Consider the following 22,040-nt stretch of genomic DNA (forward strand, 5'->3'; position numbering starts at 1 on the left):
TGAAAAAAATATACGTTTAAATTATTGTAAATATAATAAAAAATACATTGTGAATGTTTAATATTTCTAACACTTTCAGATGTTTTTAATCATTGTTATGTAGGCCATGACAATATTCCGAGTCTGAATTTCCAGCACTTTCCATATGTTGCAGTACGAAGGTCACCATAGACCAGAGAAGACACTGTCTGTACAAAGGAATGTGTAGTATTGGTGGAAAAAATGTGTGTGTAACAGTGGTGTAAAGTACTTAAGTAAAAATACTCTAAAGTACTAAAGTGTTTTGGTGTATCTGTACTTTACTTTTCTATTTCTATTTTTGACTACTTTTACCTCACTACATTCCTAAAGAAATTAATGTACTTTTTACTACATACATTTTTCCCGACACCCAAAAGTACTCTTTACATTTTGAATTCATAGCAGGACAGGAAAATGGTCCAATTTACACAGATATCAAGAGAACATCCCTGGTCATCCCTACTGCATCTGATCTGGCGGACAAACTAAACACATATACTTTGTAATTTATGTTTGAGTGTTGGAGTATGCCCCTGGCTATCCGTAGATCAAATCAAATTAACGGTGCCGTCTGGTTTGTTTAATATAAGGAATTTGAAATCATTATTTATTATTTTGAAACTTAAGTATATTTTAGCAAATACATTTACTTTTGATACTTACGTATATTTAAAACCAGATACATTTAGACTTTTACTCAAGTAGTATTTTACTAGTTGACTTCATTTTCTATCAGAGGTGTCCATTGAGAGAAAGGCAGGTTGAGGTTGCCAGGGTCAGAGTAGTGCAGAAGGTGTCGTATGCTGAGGCAGTGAAGAGAATAGTAGAGGAAAATGGGTCCAGGGTGAGGGATCCTAAGAGGATACCTGTGAGTAGGCCGAGGCCTATAGTGATATGAATAACGTGCTTCAGTAAGGTTGCTTATTTGGTGTTCATGGCCCTGGTTGTCGATTGTACCGCAGGAATGGAACGTAAATCACAGAGGATAGATGTTGTGGTGGCAGTTGCAGAGAAGTACTTGGGTGTCTTAGATTTTACTGCTGAAGTGTTACAGGATGTTTTGAACGATAGTGTTCCGTCCTCCCAGACTGCTGGCCTGGAGTAGGATCAGATAGGGTCAAAGTAGTGGAATAGTGGTGAGATTTTAATGTGTGCAGGGTTACTTGGTAGGGCAATGTTTTCACATTGTGTAATTAATTCGTACTACAGAATAGTAGGCTGATACACAGCCGACACAGTAGGTGGTAGCATGCAATTCTAAAAAAAAATGCAGACCACAATAATAACAAAGAAGAAGTATATAGCGGAAGTGGGGTTACAGCGAGAGGTGACCGTGTAGGGACATGCGCTTCTGCTCTGTTAGGCGCTGGCAGTTGAATGAATAGCTGAACTGGAGTCCCAATGAAGGTAAGAGGGAATATTATCGCACTGTGTGTATCTGAGGCACCTGTCTCGTTGCTGGCTCTCGTGTATACACTCGTTGTCGACAAGCCCCGTCTCAGAGAGGACAAAACGGAGCTCTACAAGGTCAGTAACGTTAGCTAGTAAATGTACAGGTTGGTACCTAGGCTAACTAGCACTAGCAACTGATAAGCGTTTTGGCTGTTGCATTTAAAACAGATCATGTAAATAGCTACGTGGTAACAAGTTACAAGTCCAGCTCGCTAACTTGAAATCTAACGAAGCCAGTCTTAAAGTCTTAAGGAAAAGACACGTCAGATAATTTCACTTTTTGGCCCATGGTTATGGATGCTATGGCACCTCCTGTGTACCAGTAGCTAGCGAACGCTAGCCAGTTTGCTGTTCCATAGAGGTTGAATCTGTACATATATTGCAAGATTCTACACTATTTTTTAAATCATGTTAGAAATGCTGCTATTATAGCAATTACCGTGATTATCAGTTGGCTATTGACATTTTTATGTCATGATCAAGATTTCAGCTACAACCAGCAAATTGTTTCTACACTCATGCATTTGGCCCATATACAGTCTATGATCTGTCCCTAGGATGAAGAGACTCCCCATCCTAGTTCTGCTCTTGTGGCTATGTGCCATGTTCTACATTGGCATCTTCCTGTTTGTGGGTGGCTTCCTGCTGGTGAGGCTGGAGGTCAACCGGACCAGCACCTGTGGGGATGTTTTGCTGCCAGGGGACCAGCAGGGGGACTTCTGCAAAGGACAGCCACGCTTCCGCAAGGCTGTGGTTCTCATCATAGACGCCCTGAAGATCGACTTTGCCCGCTTTGACCCTGCGAACAAAGAGCCCCGCCCTTTCGAGAACAAGCTGCCCGTGCTGGAGGAAGTGACCTCATCAAAGCCCTCCCATGCCCGCCTGTTCCCATTCCGTGCCGACCCCCCCACCACCACTATGCAGAGGATCAAGGGCTTCACCACAGGCTCCCTGCCCACCTTCATTGATGTGGGCAATAACTTTGCCTCCAGTGCCATCCTGGAGGACAACCTAGTTCACCAGCTAGCAGAAGTGGGTGAGTGACAGTCTATAAAGTCTGGCTCAATTCGCCACCCTGTAAGTAAAACATTCAAGGTTATGCTCAGAAAGGCACACATGGGACATGACAAAAATTTGAACTCAGCTTTGCCTGATTATTCCCTTTCTCCTTTCTATAGGCAAGAGAGTGGTCTTCATGGGTGATGACACATGGGAAAGTCTCTTCCCAAAAAAGTTCCACCGTTCCCTGCCCTTCCCCTCTTTCAATGTCAAGGATCTGCACACAGTGGACAATGGAATTCTGCAGCACCTGTACAACATCAGTAAGCATTGGCAGACAGCCAGACACATTTGTATTTGTGGTGTACAGTATTGGCTTCTCCTTCACATCTCTCTCTCCTCTCTTCCTCAGTGGTAAGTGATGACTGGGATGTGCTGGTAGCTCACTTCCTGGGGGTGGATCACTGTGGCCACAGGTTTGGTCCTGACCACCCGGCCATGGCTGACAAGCTCACCCAGATGGATGGGGTCATCAGGTCAGTGGGAATTATAAGGTCTCTGTGGTCACAGTAGCACTAGGCTATTTCATACACTCTTAGATTCAGTAGTACAGAATGTAATATCAATGCCATTTTAAAGAACTATCTTTAGGATTGCATTTGTACAATGCTCTCTAAAATACTGTGTGCGGTATGTCAGGTGACATACCATGGCTCTGCCAGTCTGACCATTGTTTTGTCCCCAAGATCTGTGCTTGATCGGCTGCAGAATGACACCCTGTTAGTGGTTATGGGAGATCACGGTATGACAGATACAGGTGACCACGGGGGGGAGAGCCAGAAGGAGACTGATGCTGCCATCTTCCTCTACAGCCCCTCTCCCCTCTTTCCAGCATCCCCTTCCAAGGTGAGTATAGCAGCTGCACATTCCCACCATTCCTATAATATCCTCAACAATCATGATATGAATAGTGAGTGTTGCATTGATCATTCCACATTGAATGACCCTTGTTTTGTTTCTGTCTCCCTGTAGAGTGATCCTGAGGTGGTGCCCCAGACAGACCTGGTGCCTACCCTTGCCCTGCTCCTGGGCATCCCCATCCCCTACAGCAGTGTGGGACAGGTCCTACTGCCTCTGTTCCCTGCAGAAAGCCAGACAGGGGGTGCACCAGCAAGTCTCAGCCAGGCAGAGGCACTGTGGATCAATGCCAAACAGGTAATCCCAAAGATCTGTTATCATATCAGATGCACACGTGATGTATGTTGAACATTACAATTGACTGCACATTTCTGTGCATATTCTAACCATGAATACGAGCTTATATTAATTTGGATTATTAGGTGTTGTACAGTATACTGAAATTTCTGTACTTTTTTGATGCTATAACATGGAAAATTAGTCAGTACTAGAATTGTTGTTACTTTCAGTACTTCTCTCACATCATCTACTGATTTGAGAGAGGATTAACTCTATCAGTGCATCTGATGTCCCCTTATAGCACAAGCTCACTGTACCTGCTCCACTTATTTATTGCTAGCTTTAGCCTGTACTGAGGAACTGCTTCCCTCACTGGGAGTCTGGGCTGCTGGGTTAGCTCCTCACTCATGCTACACTGAAGTTAACACACTTCAATAATATGGCATGTAGAAATGTTGCAACTGTTCAGAAAACAATTTCCATTACAGGCTAGAACACTTTACAATGCAAGAAGATACAGGTAGCTTCCAGCTTTGTAGGCAAACTTTCCTTGCTAGCTGAAGCTGACATCAATTCATGACCCTTGTACTTTGTTTGTGATAATATGCAAACCATAATGCCTGGGGGTGTTAATGCAACTGTTCCTAGGCCGTCATTGAAAATAAGAATTTGTTCTTAACTGACTTGCCTAGTTAAATAAAGTTAAAATAAATATTTACCATTCAAATAAATGATTACTGTTATGAAGTTATACCAAACAGAAATATAAACACAACAATTTCAGTCAATTGAAATAAATTCATTAGGCCATGGGTGGGCCTAATGGGGAGCCAGGCGTAGCCAATCAGAAAGCTTTTCCCCACAAAAGGACTTTATTACAGACAGAAATTACTCCTCAGTTTCAGACGATCCTGCAGGTGAAGAAGCCGGAGGTCCTGGGCTGGCATATGTAACGATCAAGCTGTTTATTCAGCTTCTTGATATGTCACACCTGTCAGGTGGATGGATTATCTTGGCAAAGGAGAAATGCTCACTAACAAGGATGTAAACAAATTTGTGCACAACATTGGAGAGAAATAAGCAATTTGTGTGAATGGATAATTTCTGCAATCTTTTATTTCAGCTCATGAAACATGGAACCAACCCTTTACATGTTGCGTTTATATTTTTGTTCAGTATATATTGGTAAAAACAAAGTCAAATTGATTGTAAAATGGATTCATTAATGCATACATACATGGCTATCTCTGAAAAATGTCAAATAATATTGAACTCAAAAGATCTTTCTGGATCAAGTCCCGTTCTGTGACTTTGGCTAATACATCTTGTTTTGACGTGGTATCGGGCATGGTAATGCTAAACCTGGTGTCGGTATCAAAGCCAAAATTCTGGTATCGTGACCACACAAATTCTAAATTTGACCCTTTTTGTCTTTTTAAAGGTCAACCGTTTCCTAGAGACCTATTCCAGCATGGCCAATGACATCCCTCCAGAGAGTCTGTCTCAGCTGCAGGCAGACTTCTCCCGCCTCTCCTCCAAGTACCTCAGCACCGTCAAAGAGGGCCGCTCTCCCACCCCAGAACTAGTGGCCTCCCTGCAGGGGTACCTGACCTCTGTCCGGGACACCTGCCGCGCCACCTGGGCCCACTTCAACCCAGCCAAGATGGCTGCCGGCATAGCTGTCCTGGCGTGTGCCTGTGTGCTGTGTTACGTCCTCTCTGAGATGTCCTCTGTGCTGGTGAGGGAGAGTGGTCTGCTGAGGGTCCCTCTGGTGGCAGCCACTGTGGTGGGGGTGTGTGTGGCTGCAAGTCAGCTGTTCACCCAAGGCTATGCTGAGGGGTCCTGGTGCCTGGCGGCTGCAGCCCTCTCCTCTGAGGTACTGGTCCTCTGGAGAGCCCAACAGGCCAGGAAGACTACAGCGGCTGTTGGTGGAGAGGTGACCCCAAGACGTGGCTGGCTGACCCTGCCTCGCTTCCTATTAACCCCTCCCCTTCTGGTGCTCCTCCTGCGCTGTGCCTCCCTGCTCTCTGACAGCTATGTAATAGCAGAGGGCCGTGTGGTCACCTTTCTGCTTTTTTCCATGAGTCTCTATGTCCCCTTCCATCTCAACTGGGACGGCCTCCTGCTACCCCCTGTCCATGACCCCCTGAAACCCGCCGGGCTGCTGCCCTCCCCGGTTCTATCCCCCTTAGCTGTAAGGAGGGAGAGCAGCACCTTCCTGGCCTGCCTGGGGGTGTTAGTGGGCTCTCTCTACCTCTCCCTCTTCTTCCACGGCTGTCGTGAGGAGCAGGGCTCCTGCCAGCCCTCCCCATTCCTCTCCCCCCTGTCACGGGTGCAGGACAGCCGTCTGAAGAACCTACACTACATCCTGTCTCTGGCCTCTCTGGGCGCCTGGACCTACCTGCTGCGGCGCTGGCTGCGGCACTACGGCAACCTGAACAGCCCTGGTGGCACGGTGTTCACGGCCCGCTGGATCCTGCCTCTGCTGTCTGTCTGTTTGGGGCTCCACTGGGCTGTGGCTGCCACCCCAGAGGACAGCTTTCGGAACCTGGCTGAACTGATCAGCTTGGGCCAGCGGGCCCTCCCTAGGGTTGCTTTCTCTCTGCTGGGCATAGGGCTGGCGCTGCTATGGCTGGACCCGCTCACCGTATTTATCAAAAGCAGGGCTGCAACCCCTGTCCGAGGCCCTGTATCGCTCCCCCCACCCCGCTACCGGGCCAGCACGGGTATCAGCACCCAGGCAGAGCTGCACCACCTTATCCCCCAGCTCTACCAGCGCATGCGCCGCTCCCTGGAGGATGGAGAACCAGCCAGGGTTCCCGAGGGGGGCGACCGGCCAGCCGTGGAGGCCTACGGTCTGGGTACGGTCTACTCGGCCCCCGTGGTCCTGCTGTGCGGCCTGCTAGGGCTGGGCCTGCTGCTGCTGCATCCAGAGGGCATGTCCCTGTCCTTCCTGCTGCTGCTCCTGGAGATGGGAGCCCTGCTGCAGATTCACGCCTCCTCCACTACCCTCAACGCCCTGCAGGGGTCGCACTCTGGTAAGCTGCTCACAGTGTGTGATCAATGGTCTGACTATTTGGTCCTCTTTTCATCTTCAATAACATGCCTGTAATTTTTACTTTTGCATATGTTGCATGTTTGTCTCAAACTAACTACTAGAGATACTAATGATTATGGATTTATCTTATTTGCCTCTGACTTATTTCTACCCTGCCCTGAACTTTAGTAACTGTCACTGGCCGGCTACCACCAGGTTGCTGCCCTATGTACATAGTCATTGAACACGGGTTACTTTAATAATGTTTACGTACAGGTTTTACCCACTTCATATGTATATACTGTATTGTAGTCAATGCCTATCCTATTTAACTATTGCTGTACATTATACTATTCTTCAGAATATACAGTGCCTTGCAAAAGTATTCACCCCCCTTGACATTTTTCCTATTTTGTTGCCTTACAACCTGGAATTAAACTAGATTTTTTTGAAGGGTTTGTGTCATTTGATTTACACAACATCCCTATCACTTTGAAGATGCAAAATGTTTTTTATTGTGAGACAAACAAGAAATAAGACCAAATAAATTGAACTTGAGTGTGCATAACTATTCACCCCTCCAAAATCAATACTTTGTAGAGCCACCTTTTGCAGCAATTACTGGTATGGGCAAAACTGCTCCAGCTCCTTCAAGTTGGATGGGTTCTGCTGGTGTACAGCAATCCAATCTTTTAAGTCCTACCACAGATTCTCAATTGGATTAAGGTCTGGGCTTTGACTAGACCATTCCAAGACATTTAAATGTTTCCCTTAAACCACTCTAGTGTTGCTTTAGCAGTATGCTTAGGGTCATTGTCCTGCTGGAAGGTGAACCTCCGTCCCAGTCTCAAATCTCTGGAAGACTGAAACAGGTTTCCCTCAAGAATTTCCCTGTATTTGGTGCAATCCATCATTCCTTCAATTCTGACCAATTTCAAAGTCCCTGTAGATTAAAAACATTCCACAGCATGATGCTGCCACCCCCATGCTTCACTGTGAGGATGGTATTCTTGGGGTGATGAGAGGTGTTGGGTTTGTGCCAAACATAGCATTTTCCTTGATGGCCACAAAGCTCAATTTTAGTCTCATCTGACCAGAGTACCTTCTTCCATATGTTTGGGGAGTCTCTCCCATGCCCTTTGGCGAACACCAAACGTGTTTGCTTATTTTTGTCTTTAAGCAATGGCTTTTGTCTGGCCAATCTTCCATAAAGCCCAGCTCTGTGGAGGGTAGGCTTAAAGTAGTCCAGTGGACAGATACTCCAATCTCCGCTGTGGAGCTTTGTAGCTCCTTCAGGGTTATCTTTGGTCTCTTTTTTTGCCTCTGATTAATGCCCTCTTTGCCTGGTCTGTGAGTTTTGGTGGGTGGCCCTCTTGGCAGGTTTGTTGTGGTGCATAATCTTTAATTTAATGGTACTCCGTGGAATGTTAAAAGTTTCAGATATTTTTTTTATAACCCAAACCTGATCTGTACTTCTCCGACTTTGTACCTGACCTGTTTGGAGAGCTCCTTGGTCTTCGAGGTGCTGCTTAGTGGTGTTGCAGACTCTGCTGCCTTTCAGAGCAGGTGTATGTATGTATGTATGTATGTATGTATGTATGTATGTATGTATGTATGTATGTATGTATGTATGTATGTATGTATGTATGTATGTATATGTATGTATGTATGTATGTATGTGTATATATACTGATCATGTGACACTTAGATTGCACACAGGTGATCTTTATTTAACTAATTATGTAACTTCTGAAGGTAATTGGTTGCACCAGATCTTATTTAGGAGCTTCATAGCAAAGGGGGTGAATACATGTGCACACACCAATTCCCCCCCCCCCCATTTCACTTCACCAATTTGGACTATTTTGTGTATGTCCATTACATGAAATCCAAATAAAAATCCATTTAAATTACAGGTTGTAATGCAACAAAATAGGAAAAACGCCAAGGGGGATGAATTAATTTGCAAGGGCTTTTCTTTATGTTTGCAATTTTCTACATTGTAGAATAGTGAATAGAATAGTGAAGACAAACTATGAAATAACACATGGAATTTAACAAATGTTATCTATTTTAGATTCTTCAAAGTGTCCACCCTTTGCCTTAATGACAGCTTTGCACACTCTTGTCATTCATTCAGCCAGCTTCGTGAGGTAGTCACCTGGAATGCATTTTAATTAGCAAGTGTGACTTGTTAAAAGTTAATTTCTCTCCACCTTAATGCATTTGAGCCAATCAGTTGTGTTGTGCCAAGGTAGTGGTGGTATACAGAAGGTAGCCATATTTTGTCAACTACCAAGTCTATATTATGGCAATAACAGCTCAAATAAGCAAGGAGAAACAGTCAAGCTCAGTCAATCCAGAAAATTTCAAGAACATTGAAAGTTTCTTCAAGTGCAGTCATAAAAACCATCAAGCGCAGTGATGAAACTGGCTCTCATGATGACTGCCACAGGAAAGGAAGAGCCAGAGTTACCTCTGCTGCTGGGGATACTTTCATTAGAGGTACCAGCCTCAGAAATAGCAGCCCAAATAAATGCTTCAGAGTGTCTTTGTGAGATGCAGAGTAGGTGAACGGATGATCTCCCCATGTGTGGTTCCCACCGTGAAGTATGGAGGAGGAGTTGTGGGGGTGCTTTGCTGATGACACGGTCAGTGATTCATTTAGAATTCAAGGCACACTTAACCAGCATGGCTACCACAACATTCTGCAGTGATATGCCATCCCATCTGGTTTGCGCTTAGTGGGACTATCATTTGTTTTTCAACATGAAAATGACCCCAAACACACCTCCAGGCTGTGTAAGGGCTATTTGACCAAGAAGGAGAGTGATGGAGTGCTACATCAGATGACCTGGCCTCCACAATCACATGACCTCAACCCAATTTAGATGGTTTGGGATGAGTTGGACCGCAGAGAGAAGGAAAAGTAGCCAACAAGTGCTCAGCATACGTGGGAACTCCTTCAAGACTGTTTGAAAAGCATTCCTGGTGAAGCTGATTGTCAGAATGCTTTTGCAGCTTTGCACACTCTTGGCAAAGGGTGGCTACTTTGAAGAAATCTCAAATATATTTTTCTCAACACTTTGTTTTGGTTACTACATGATTCCATATGTGTTATTTAATTGTTTTGATGTCTTCACTATTATTCTACAATGTAGAATGTAGTAGAAATAAGAACCCTTGAATGAGTAGGCGTGTCCAAACTTTTGATTGTGTGTGTGTGTGTGTGTGTGTGTGTGTGTGTGTGTGTGTATCTCACACAGAAAAAAACTATTTAATCAAATGTTAGAATAAAGCTGTAATGTAACAACGTGGAAAAAGTCAAGGGGGCTAAATACTTTCCGGGTGCACTGTAAATACACAACCGTTCAAAGGTTTGGGGTCACTTAGAAATGTCCATGTTTTCCATAAAAACATACATGAAATTAGTTGCAAAGTGAATTGGAAATATAGTCAAGACGTTGACAAGGTTATAAATAAGGATTTTTAATTGAAATTGTCCTTCAAACTTTGCTTTCATCAAAGAATACTCCATTTGCAGCAATTACAGCCTTGCAGACCTTTGTCATTCTAGTTGTCAATTTGTTGTGGGAATCTGTAGAGATTTCACCCCATGCTTCCTGAAGCACCTCCCACAAGTTGGATTGGCTTGATGAGCACTTCTTACGTACCATACGGTAAAGCTGCTCCCACAACAGCTGAATAGGATTGAGATCCAGTGACTGTACTGGCCACTCCATTATAGACAGAATACCAGCTGACTGCTTCTCCCCTAAATAGTTGTTGCATAGTTTGGAGCTGTGCTTTAGGTCATTGTCCTGTTGTAGGAGGAAATTGGCTCCAATGAAGTGCCTTCCACAGTGTATGGCGTTGCAGAATGGAGTGATAGCCTTCCTTCTTCAAGATCTCTTTTACCCTGTACAAATCTCCCACTTTACTGCCACCAAAGCACCCCAGACCATCACATTGCCTCCACTATGCTTGACAGATGGTGTCAAGCACTCCTCCAGCATCTTCTCATTTTTCCGCGTCTCACAAATGTTCTTCTTTGTGATCCAAACACCTCAAACTTAGATTTGTCTGTCCATAACCCTTTTTTCCAATCTTCCTCTGTCCAGTGTCTGTGTTCTTTTCCCCATCTTAATCTTTTATTTTTATTGGCCAGTCTGAGAGATGTTTTTTTTTTCTTTGCAAATCTGCCTAGAAGGCCAGCATCCCGGAGTCGTCTCTTCACTGTTGACATTGAGACTGGTGTTTTACTGGTACTATTTAATGAAGCTGCCAGTTGAGGACTTGTGAGGCATCTGTTTCTCAAACTAGACACTCTAATGTACTTGTCCTCTTGCTCAGTTGTGCACCGAGTCCTCCCACTCCTCTTTCTATTCTGGTTAGAGCCAGTTTGCGCTGTTCTGTGAAGGGAGTAGTACACAGCGTTGCACGAGATATTCAGTTTCTTGCCATTTTCTCAGAATTAGAATAGACAGACGAGTTTCAGAAGAAAATTCTTTATTTCTGGCCATTTTGAGCCTCTAATCAAACCCACAAATGCTGATGCTCCAGATACTCAACTGGTCTAAAGAAAGTCAGTTTTATTGCTTCTTTAATCAGGACAACAGCTTTCAGCTGTGCTAACATAATTGCGAAAGGGTTTTCTAATGATCAATTACCCTTTTAAAATGATCAACTTGGATTAGCTAACACAACATGCCAATGGAACACAGGAGTGATGGTTGCTGATAATGGGCCTCTGTAAACCTATGTAGATATTCCATATAAAATCTTCCGTTTCCAGCTACAATAGTCATTTACAACATTAACAATGTCTACACTGTATTTCTGATCAAGTTGATGTTATTTTAATGGACGAAAATGTGCTTTTATTTCAAAAACAAGGACATTTCTAAGTGGCCCAAACCTTTGAATGGTAGTGTGCATACCTAGATACATAAATGCATACAGACAATCCTAATATTTCTTAATTCCATTCTTTTACTTTTTCGATTTGTGTGTATTGTTAGATATTACTGCACTGTTAGAGCTAGGAACACTAGCATTTTGCTACACCTGCAGTAACATTTGCCAAACATGTGTGTGTGACCAATAAGGTTTTTCTTTGATTTGACTTGTCTCTCCCTCTGCCAGGTGGCTTTTCTGTGCCCTGGACCCCGGTAATGCTGTGGTCCCTGGCTGCCACTCAGTTCTTCCATGCCACAGGCCATCTGCCTACGTTCCCATCCATCCAGTGGGCTGCTGCCTTTGTGGGCTTCCCTGGTGGGCACACGGGCACCATACTCCCCGCTTCACTGGTCACCCTCAACACCTTCTCCTCACACATCCTCTTTGCAGGTACTCACCCGTTTACTGTGTTGTACAGTAAGAATTCTAATGTATTTAGGTTGATTGACATCCTGGTTAATGTGGCTATAATCATATCCCTCCTGACATTATTTCAGTCTATGCGTCATACCGTACCACACTTCAATACTGACAACCTCTTAAGTTAATTGATGGCTACACAGTGTACCTGAATATTGATCATGAATATGATGCTCAGTTTATGCTGATGTGTCTGTATGTTTGTGAATACAGTGGCTTGTCCGCTGCTTCTCTTCTGGCCACTGGTGTGTGAGGTGCGAGGGGGACGAGGAGGAAGAGGGGGAGGTGGGGAGGAAGGACAGGACCATGCTATCATGGAGATGAGACTAAGGGAGAGTCCCCAGCAGTTCAGTTCTGCCCTTCTACAGCTCGCAACACGCTACCTCTTCATTAACGGGGCACAGGTAAGCACTATTAGAATAATACCATGCATATTTTAATTTGATTTAAATCATCAAAATATTGCTCTTGACTAATCAGAATGACGCAAAATGTCACAAACACAGTTGTTTTCTGGGTGCTATTTTCCGGTAGTTTCTGGCTAACAGAAGCCTAGGCTAACAGCAACAGTGAAAGAGAAGTTGACGTTTGCAATTGTAGAACTGATTCTGTTCTGGTGAGAGTTTTGCATTGATCTGTGTCAGGTCTCTGTTGGTGCGTGCCTGTAGGCTAATTGATGTTTGAAGTGGGGAAAATAGCATATCGTTGTCAGGGCTAACCCGAGGGATAAATGCTGTAATAGTATAAAATGCCTTTTCATGTCAAACTTAACCCATAGTCCATGAGAGAGACAATGATATTAAAATAATCACTTTGTGTGTCCTCAGAAATGTAGGCTACATTTACAGCTGTAAACAGTGTACTGTCAGCCATGTGATGTCTGAAGCAGCAGTAGCTCAATGGACCGTACATAAACACTACATTTTAAAAGTTTTTATTAAGTTAAGAATTTCATGAAAATATGCTTGTATATAACAAAGTAACTTGGACCATTTCAGTTAGACAACGTTTTAAAATAGACCTACGTTTATCAAAATGAATACTCTCACAAGTGTTTGAATAATAACATCCATTCGGATAGTAGAATTACCATGCCCATCCCTAACACACACGCTACTGCTCTGCCATTTGACTCAGGACCTCCTCTCCCCTCTTTCAGGTCTTTGCATCAGTCTGTGCAGCTGCTATCCTCAGGAGACATTTAATGGTGTGGAAGGTTTTTGCACCCAAGTAAGTATCTTTACCAACTCACAGTAACCACAGTATTGGCTTTGTGTCATTCCTTCCTACTCTGTGTTACTGGGTTTGTCCCTGGTCATGCTCTCAAAATGTGTCATCTGTCTTCTCTAGCATGCTATTAAGCATTATATCTTCTCTAGCATGCTATTAAGCATTATATCTTCTCTAGCATGCTATTAAGCATTATGTCTTCTCTAACATGTTTCCTATATATTTGCAGGTTGATGTTTGAGGCCTCAGGGTTCCTGGTGAGCAGTGTGTTTGTGCTGGTGGGCGTGACCCTGGTGATGAGGGTGGACGTGGCAGTGGGGCGCTGGTTTAAGAGACTCCTCCCTGACACGTCTGGGTAGAGCTGCTATTGCACTGTTGCAACTGACCAGGGCCCACTGTAAGGCACCCTACACTGTACATCCCTCTCTGGTTCTGGGGGGGTGCAAGGATGGACAGAAGGGGGGGGGGGGTCCTGGGGAATTCGCCATAAGGGCAGCCGTAAGTATCTAGAGGGACTGAGGTGTTTGGGTGACTTGTCCTCTCAAACTCAACTTCAGTGTAGGCTGTATATGATGTCAACAAAGGTGCTCTCTCCTCTTGCTCTGTCAATGCAGACGGACCACAATGGAACTGAATGGTTGAACTTTTCACATCCATCCTCAAAACGACAAACTCTAAAACCATTGAAGAACATCTGTAATACTCCACTTTATTCTCCTTGGTCATGTATGGGACAGATCCAAGCCTTCACAGCATTACTCTCCATTGTATTGCCTATCGGGTGGCCAGTTAATGAGGCTGTTTACAGAGTGGATGGGAAAGGGGCCTATGGGACCCACAATGTTCTCTGGCTCATGCTCAGTTATGTATGACAGGTCAACAGGAAATGGGTGGATAGTGTGCAAAAAGCAATGAAATTAATCCATCCCAGCAAAGTGCATTATGTCTGTCATCTCAAGTGTCTGCTGAAGGAAATGATCAATTCTTCTGTTTTTATCGTTTTTATATTTAAAAATGGTGGTTTCTTACTACCAACACTGACGATTATATTACAATATTTTACAGCATCAGCAATAACTGTCTTAATTCATCTCGAATAACAGTATGATTTATAATAATGTTTTCTAATTCCAAATATACAGGTCAGTAGTCTTGTGAGCCAATAAAGCACCTTTTCCCTTGGGCAGGATGGCTTTAATGAATGCCTTGTGTGATGTGACTTGTTGGATGAGGAAAAAAAGAAAAGTAGAAATTGAGGACATAAGCATTGACTGTTTTTATTTATTTCTCTGTGGTAGGTACAGTGTTCTGTAGGTCACTGGACAAGGACATGGTACATTTCTCAGCTCTAGTCTACGATGCATGAAACTGAAGGGATGTAATTTGAGCTCAGGTTGAATTTGCCCCAATGCAATAGAGCTCCCTTGCTCAAGCTGTCTAAGTGAATGATTGATGTCTACTTCTCATGGCGGAAGGTAGTGGGTACTATATTTATGCCAATCTGAGTCATGCCTTGTTATAAGTGTTGGTGAGTTGATAGGTTCAGTTGCCATAGATTTTTTTCGTTACAAATACTTTTGTTTAATATAACCAATGAACTAAATTGATCTTATTGTGAAACTCAAATTAAATAGTTTGTACATTTATGAAAGTGTTTGTCCCGCTTTAAATTGTTTAGCTTATACTGTGTTCATAAATCCTTCAGAAGCACTATATGTGTTACAAAGCATCCATAACAGTATGTCATGCTTTATAAAGGGTTCACAATGTGACATGTTTTGATGAAGGATTGCATACACTCTAAAGTAAGGTCACATTACACCTAATCTCATTCCCAGACACTATCGGCCAAATGTGTGGAAGGTCTGGTGTACCAACGCATCACACTTGGCCTTCATTAGTTAGGTTTCAAATCAAATAAATAGTGGAAATGGCCAGGGTTTAGCCATAATTTTGATGACTTACTTTACTCTGTAAGGTCACTCCTGTAGAATTCTCTGGTCACTCCCACTAAGGCCAACTCTGAATGATTGATACATTGGGGCAAAAAAGTATTTAGTCAGCCACCAATTGTGCAAGTTCTTCCACTTAAAAAGATGAGAGAGGCCAGTAATTTATCATTTCATCACTTCAACTATGACAGACAATTAGAAAAAAAATCTAGAAAATCACATTGTAGGATTTTTAATGAATGTATTTGAAAATGATGGTGGAAAATAAGTATTTGGTTAATAACAAACGTTTATCTCAATACTTTGTTATATACCCTTTGTTGGGAATGACAGAGGTCAAAAGTTTTCTGTAAGTCTTCACAAGGTTTTCACACACTTGCTGGTATTTTGGCCCATTCCTCCATGCAGATCTCCTCTAGAGCAGTGATGTTTTGGGGCTGTTGCTAGGCAACACGGACTTTCAACTCCCTCCAAAGATTTTCTATGGGGTTGAGATCTGGAGACTGGCTCGGCCACTCCAAGACCTTGAAATAGTTATTACGAAGCCACTCCTTCGTTGCCCGGGCGATGTTTGGGATCATTGTCATGCTGAAAGACCCAGCCACGTTTCATCTTCAATGCCCTTGCTGATGGAAGGTTTTCACTCAAAATCTCACAATACATGGCCCCATTCATTCTTTCCTTTCACGGATCAGTCGTCCTGGTCCCTTTGCAGAAAAAAAGCCCCAAAGCTGTTTCCACCCCCATGCTTCACAGTAGGTATGGTGTTCTTTGGATGCAACTCAGCATTCTTCGTCCTCCAAACACGATGAATTGAGTTTTTACCAAAAAGTTATATTTTGGTTTTATCTGATCATATGACATTCTCCCAATCTTCTTCTGGATCATCCAAATGCTCTCTAGCAAACTTCAGATGGGCCTGGACATGTACTGGCTTAAGCAGGGGGACACGTCTGGCACTGCAGGATTTGAGTCCCCGGCGGCGTAGTGTGTTACTGATGGTAGGCTTTGTTACTTTGGTCCCAGCTCTCTGCAGGTCATTCACTAGGTCCCTCCGTGTGGTTCTGGGATTTTTGCTCACCGTTCTTGTGATCATTTTGACCCCACGGGGTGAGATCTTGCGTAGAGCCCCAGATCAAGGGAGATTATCAGTGGACTTGTATGTCTTCCATTTCCTAATAATTGCTCACACAGTTTTTCTTCAAACCAAGCTACTTACCTATTGCAGATTCAGTCTTCCCAGCCTGGTGCAGGTCTACAATTTTGTTTCTGGTGTCATTTGACAGCTCTTTGGTCTTGGCCGTAGTGGAGTTTGGAGTGTGACTGTTTGAGGTTGTGGACAGGTGTCTTTTATACTGATAAGTTCAAACAGGTGCCATTAATACAGGTAATGAGTAGAGGACAGAGGAGCCTCTTAAAGAAGAAGTTACAGGTCTGTGAGAGTCAGAAATCTTGTTTGTAGGTGACCAAATACTTATTTTCCACCATAATTTGCAAATAAATTAATTAAAAATCCTACAATGTGATTTTCTGTATTTCCTTTTCTCATTTTGTCTGTCATAGTTGAAGTGTACCTATGATGAAAATTACAGGACTCATCTTTTTTAAGTGGGAGAACTTGCACAATTGGTGGCTGACTAAATACTTTTTTGCCCCACTGTATTTCTTGTGCAATAACCTGAGGATGACATTACACCAAGCAACACTTACCTTGATAAAATCCCCCAACCTAAAGAAATAGAAAATGTCTTTCTTCTGGAACCAAGTTACATATTCCACAGTTCACAACACGCACACAAAAACTAGCCATATCGTGGGGTGCTCGACCCAATCAGGTCTTTGACACATTCATCCACTTCCCCACTGAAAGATCACCTACAGAATGTTGTCACCATTGTAGCAGGCTGTAATCAAGCCCTGGTCTCAAGCATGGGAACAGAAGAGGAATACTTGGTGCAGTCATCTCAGGTTGGACACCAAGTCATCTTGGTTCTGACACACACACACACACACAAACACATTTAAATACCTCCCACACCCTACAGTAACCTGTGGATCACGAGAGAACCTTCATAAATCAGCAGAACGTTAATAACCTATTTATTGACTGTGTAGTGTCCTGTACTACTTAGTTTGAATTGAGAGACCTTCGGTCATTCACGACGCAGTACTTAATTTAAAGATATACCCCTATGGCCATTTATAACACATACATTAATGCCTTGGATCATATGATGCTGTTCTGACTATAAAGTCGGACACCTTTGGTCATAACACATACAAAAAGGTTTAATGATGTACACACATGTATTTACACAAATCATAGATAAAAGCTAAAACACATAAACAAAGACATGTTTAAACCATACATTTCCTTTCATTTGTATTTTTTTTAAACAATACAAATAAATACATTAAGTTTCAAAAAGTCCAGCAATGCAATTAGATTGAATATTACACAGAGCTGTGAATAGAGTAGCTTTACCCTGAGCTGGCGGACAAATGGTTATTGGTCTCTGCCTGCTGGAGATACTGCATGTTGGTTCCAACCTTAAAAGTAACAACAAAGAAATCTAGCAGGTCTGTTAGGAAATGCCTTTTGTCACACCATCTGGATAAGGGCATTTCTGTGGTGTGCTAAAAACTCTAAATGGGGAGATGAGAAACTCCATTAGATTCATATTATTATATTCCTCTTTCCTTTACAAATTTCATGACGTGACTATGAGACGTAGCCTCATCTAAGGGGGATTTTATTTAGCTGAGCCTGCTAGCTAGCTTGATTTTGGCTAGCTAGCAATTGCTCTGAAGTCACCGAAATTATTAGAAATAACGATTGGGGTAAGTACAGTATGTAATCTAACTCAAACTAATTTAAATGACAATAAATAAAGGTTAAGTTACTTGTTTTTCGCTGTCCTGTGGCACCACAAGTGGGCATTTAATTTTTTAACTCACATGATCAGCAACACTAAAAAAGTACTTCTGGGTCCCAGAATTTCAGAAATGTTCTAAATAAAAGTCCCCAACAAATAGTAGAAAACTGTCAATAACCTGTATTCATGATATATGAAAATAATTGTCTAAACATGAACAATAATTCATGTGTTCATATTTAAGGGACATTTGCATTGAATGTGGGTTTAAAAAACATTTTCCAAGATCACATTAATGCCCCCAATTCAAATGGCTTATAGCCGGTAGCTGTGCATGGGTAAAATCACTGTGTATGGAATACATATTGGCTTATAGCTGGTAGCTGTGCATGGGTAAAATCACTGTGTATGGAATACATATTGGCTTATAGCCGGTAGCTGTGCATGGGTAAAATCACTGTGTATGGAATACATATTGGCTTATAGCCGGTAGCTGTGCATGGGTAAAATCACTGTGTATGGAATACATATTGGCTTATAGCCGGTAGCTGTGCATGCATTCGTTCATACGCCACGTGATATACAATAAGGCCGTGACAGCATAAAGACAACAGTCACACTGTGGCGGAACATATTAAACTACATCACAAAACCAGAGAGAAACATCTGTCCGGGAATATTGTAGGGAATACTCAGTAAGGTGTGTAGTATATATGGTGTAATGTCATGGGGCTCTGAATAATACGGACTGTTGCTGGCCTTTTACTCCACCCATTCCATTGGCCACAAAGCAAATCACTGAATATGGAATACATAACCATCACGTGACTTACTGCTAGCTTGCCTCCCAATCTGGCTGTACCATCACGGCCATCTAATCATCCCCGGCTTCCAATTGGCTCATTCCTCTCCCCTGTAACTATTCTCCAGGTCATTGCTGTAAATGAGAATGTGTTCTCAGTCAACTTACTTGGCAAAATAAGGGTTAAAATCCAATGTTTTTCTACTAAAAAAGTCTGAAAAAAGGTGAAAATAGAAACAGATTTTACAAGGCCTTAACTTATGTGTTTTTGCTGTGCATGACTGCACTTTAGAGTGTGCATTTTTGGAGAGGTTGAAGTCAGGTCCAATATTGTCTGTGCACCCAAAAGGGAAAGAGGTTGGGCCATCCTAGAAATGTTTGAGTAATATGATATAATATATACAATTTAGAAGCTTTAATCAAAAGGGACTTACAGTCATGCATCAATATATTTTTAAGTATGGGTGGTCCTGGGACTCAAACCCACTATCCTAGCGTTGCAATGTTCTACCAAGATGCATGACAGGGTAATAAATGCTTTTTGAAGCCTCAATTTAATATGATTTATAAGGCCCTTAAAGCACGGGTTTATGTCACATTTGACATGGGTGGTTATGCCACATTTATGAACCCTTTACAAAGCATGACATATGGTTAAAGATGATTTGTAACACATTTATGTAGTCTTTATGAATGCTTTATGAAGCCTTTATGAGCTGCACTTCATTTAAAGCAGGACCGAAGTTGGTCTGTCAGTCACACTAGTCATTGCTAGTCGCAAACTGGTAAGTCACAGTATTGATAACAGAACAGCTCTGCTCAAGGAAGTTAGGCTTGAAATGTGTTGCTAATTGAGATATGAAACGATGTCCAATTTTTTAAAAACAGAACAAAGGGAAGCTGAAAAATAGTTTTTCCACATTTTTGGCACTCCCACCTGAAGAGAGGAGTCCATGTACAGCCCATTTCCATAGCTTGGGTCAGGCTGTGAGGTAGGAGTTGATACATTCTGTCGATTCAAGGTTACATCAGCAGTTTCCATGGCTCTGTGAGAGGGTGGGAATCCCCTGCTGACTGCCTGACGAATTTCTGGGAATTGTAGCCATTGACCCCTAGTCAGGGTGACACTTGCCATAGGGTCAAGCAGCCTTATCTCTGATTTTTGCAGAGTGAACTTGGGGCTTTCCACAACTCCCTGGCTCTCCTTTACCACCCAGTAGAAGATTAACATTATAATCATGTACAAATATGCAGTGCCACTACCACAGCCTTTCCTTGAACAGGTTCATTTCTAAAGATTACATGACTAACACTGTCAGAGTATAAAGGAATAGCTGTGCGAAATAAGTGTGCAATATACATTGTTAAACAGTCTCGTACTGCTTATTTTAGAAGCTAGGATTGTTTTCGTACGACATTGCTTTCTTGTGGAAAGAGGTGTACATAGCGGGTCATTGTTGGTCTTATGTTATCTGTCAGGGATCCCTGTGGAATGACTTCCCAAAAACCAAGTATTCTTGGAACTGTTACAATGAATTTCTGCTTGGCTTCTGGCCAAAAACAAGACATACCATTTACACATACAACCCTCTTAGTACTGGCTAATTGTTTGTTGACTGGACAACTACATAACTCTGTAGTGACAGTGGCATCGGCAGGCCAGCTCCAACTTTACGGTTGACATGAGGCGAGCATGGGGCAAATTACTCACCTACGGATGACCACCCCAGTCTATTATGATTTGACTGCTGCGAGGGGTTGTTAATTGTTAAGGTGCTAAACATTCATGGCCTATGAAACAGGAGAACATGAGAACAGTCATTGGCAACTTCATCCTCCATTTGGCATCATCATCAGGTCTCTGTAGCTCCAGCCGTTGGTGATTACATGTCTCTGTCACAACAGAACAAAACACTGACTGACATTCCCCTTGCCGGCACTGGAGGACTGCCATCTATTGTGCCATGCCTTACTTACCTGCATATCCTGTATCTTTCATGCCAGTACATTATCAAGGGCCCTCTTTCCCGGAATAGACTTACCCAACAAAGATCCCAGCATAGATCTGGCAGGCGTTGAATAGAGTTATGTGAAACTGGTAAGAATTGACACAATGTGGTGTTTATGTGACATGACACTTTGAAGAGACTTCACAGTGCTTAGATGATCATTCCTAATAACCGATCTGAACAAATTTCTACGAGGAACAAGTTTGAACGAGTAAGTTTATTAGGACTCTGATGGGTTTAGTTATGTGTCAGATAACAAAATGGGAAAACGGCAGTGCCAGTCCTTTGTTCTGCAGCTTATTTTGTTACGAGCGACTGGCCCATTTTGTGTGCAGAGATATTCTAAACAACGTAAGAGATTTAACGATAAGTACTTAGTATTGAGAAGCCATATTGTGTACCCTTTTGATAAAACACAGTGTAAAAAGAGTTGTTCTAATCACTGGGTTTTGAAGGAGAAGGCTGCCTCTCTCTGGCTTGATTCATCGTAGAGACTGGGTGGCATATAATAGCAAAACGAGCTGGAAGGGACACACATTTAGCTCAACGCAGGATCAAAGTAAACACTAAGCCTCTGTCTCTCTTCATGCCTCGTCAGTCTTCATAAGCGTTTCAGCCTAGACCTGACACAGGGTTAGTAAGATATCCGCTGGAATGTACATTTAATGCTACGGTGCATTTGAGAAGGTTCCACACAATTCATATCTGGGAGACAGACAGGTAAGGGCAGACGGACACATCATAGAGGTAGCCTGCCTCAGACGTGTATGTCCCCTCTGTCACACAGTAAAACACAAACATAAAAGAAAGAGTACTGACTTACAGTAACAGCCCCCCTCTTACATACATACAAACAACCACAAACCAACACACGTTGACACAAGCCACACACATTGACACACAGCCACACACAGGATTGTGGCCATCCTCTTATTATCAGTTCTCATAGGTTACTTATCTCCCCATCAACGGTGAAAATGATTTACAGACATTACTGCCTGGAGGCGTAACTGCAATGAAAGTATTCTTAATCTCAGAAGAATGCACTGGCAGAGCCTCTATTTAGTTTTCTTTAAAAAGGTGAGA

General features: G+C 42.8%; 1 protein-coding gene across 2 annotated transcripts; it reads left to right on the forward strand.

The window, feature by feature from the left end:
* The first annotated feature begins 1,308 nt into the window (after positions 1–1,308).
* Positions 1,309–13,775, forward strand: pigo (phosphatidylinositol glycan anchor biosynthesis, class O). 2 transcript variants are annotated; one of them, XM_046370024.1, is made up of 11 exons: positions 1,309–1,428; positions 2,031–2,509; positions 2,652–2,795; positions 2,885–3,008; positions 3,219–3,378; positions 3,505–3,687; positions 5,111–6,707; positions 11,852–12,055; positions 12,299–12,489; positions 13,245–13,315; positions 13,545–13,775. In XM_046370024.1, exons 2-11 carry the CDS (start codon positions 2,032–2,034, stop codon positions 13,672–13,674), a joined length of 3,282 nt encoding a protein of 1,093 aa, XP_046225980.1. In that variant the 5' UTR covers positions 1,309–1,428; position 2,031; the 3' UTR covers positions 13,675–13,775. The 2 variants fall into 2 exon arrangements, with proteins under 2 accessions (XP_046225980.1, XP_046225979.1); XM_046370023.1 differs by having other exon boundaries at positions 1,337–1,548.
* The last annotated feature ends 8,265 nt before the right edge of the window (positions 13,776–22,040 follow it).

The sequence above is a fragment of the Oncorhynchus gorbuscha genome, linkage group LG11, assembly GCF_021184085.1.
Source record: "Oncorhynchus gorbuscha isolate QuinsamMale2020 ecotype Even-year linkage group LG11, OgorEven_v1.0, whole genome shotgun sequence".
In the NCBI taxonomy this organism is placed as follows: Eukaryota; Metazoa; Chordata; class Actinopteri; order Salmoniformes; family Salmonidae; genus Oncorhynchus; species Oncorhynchus gorbuscha.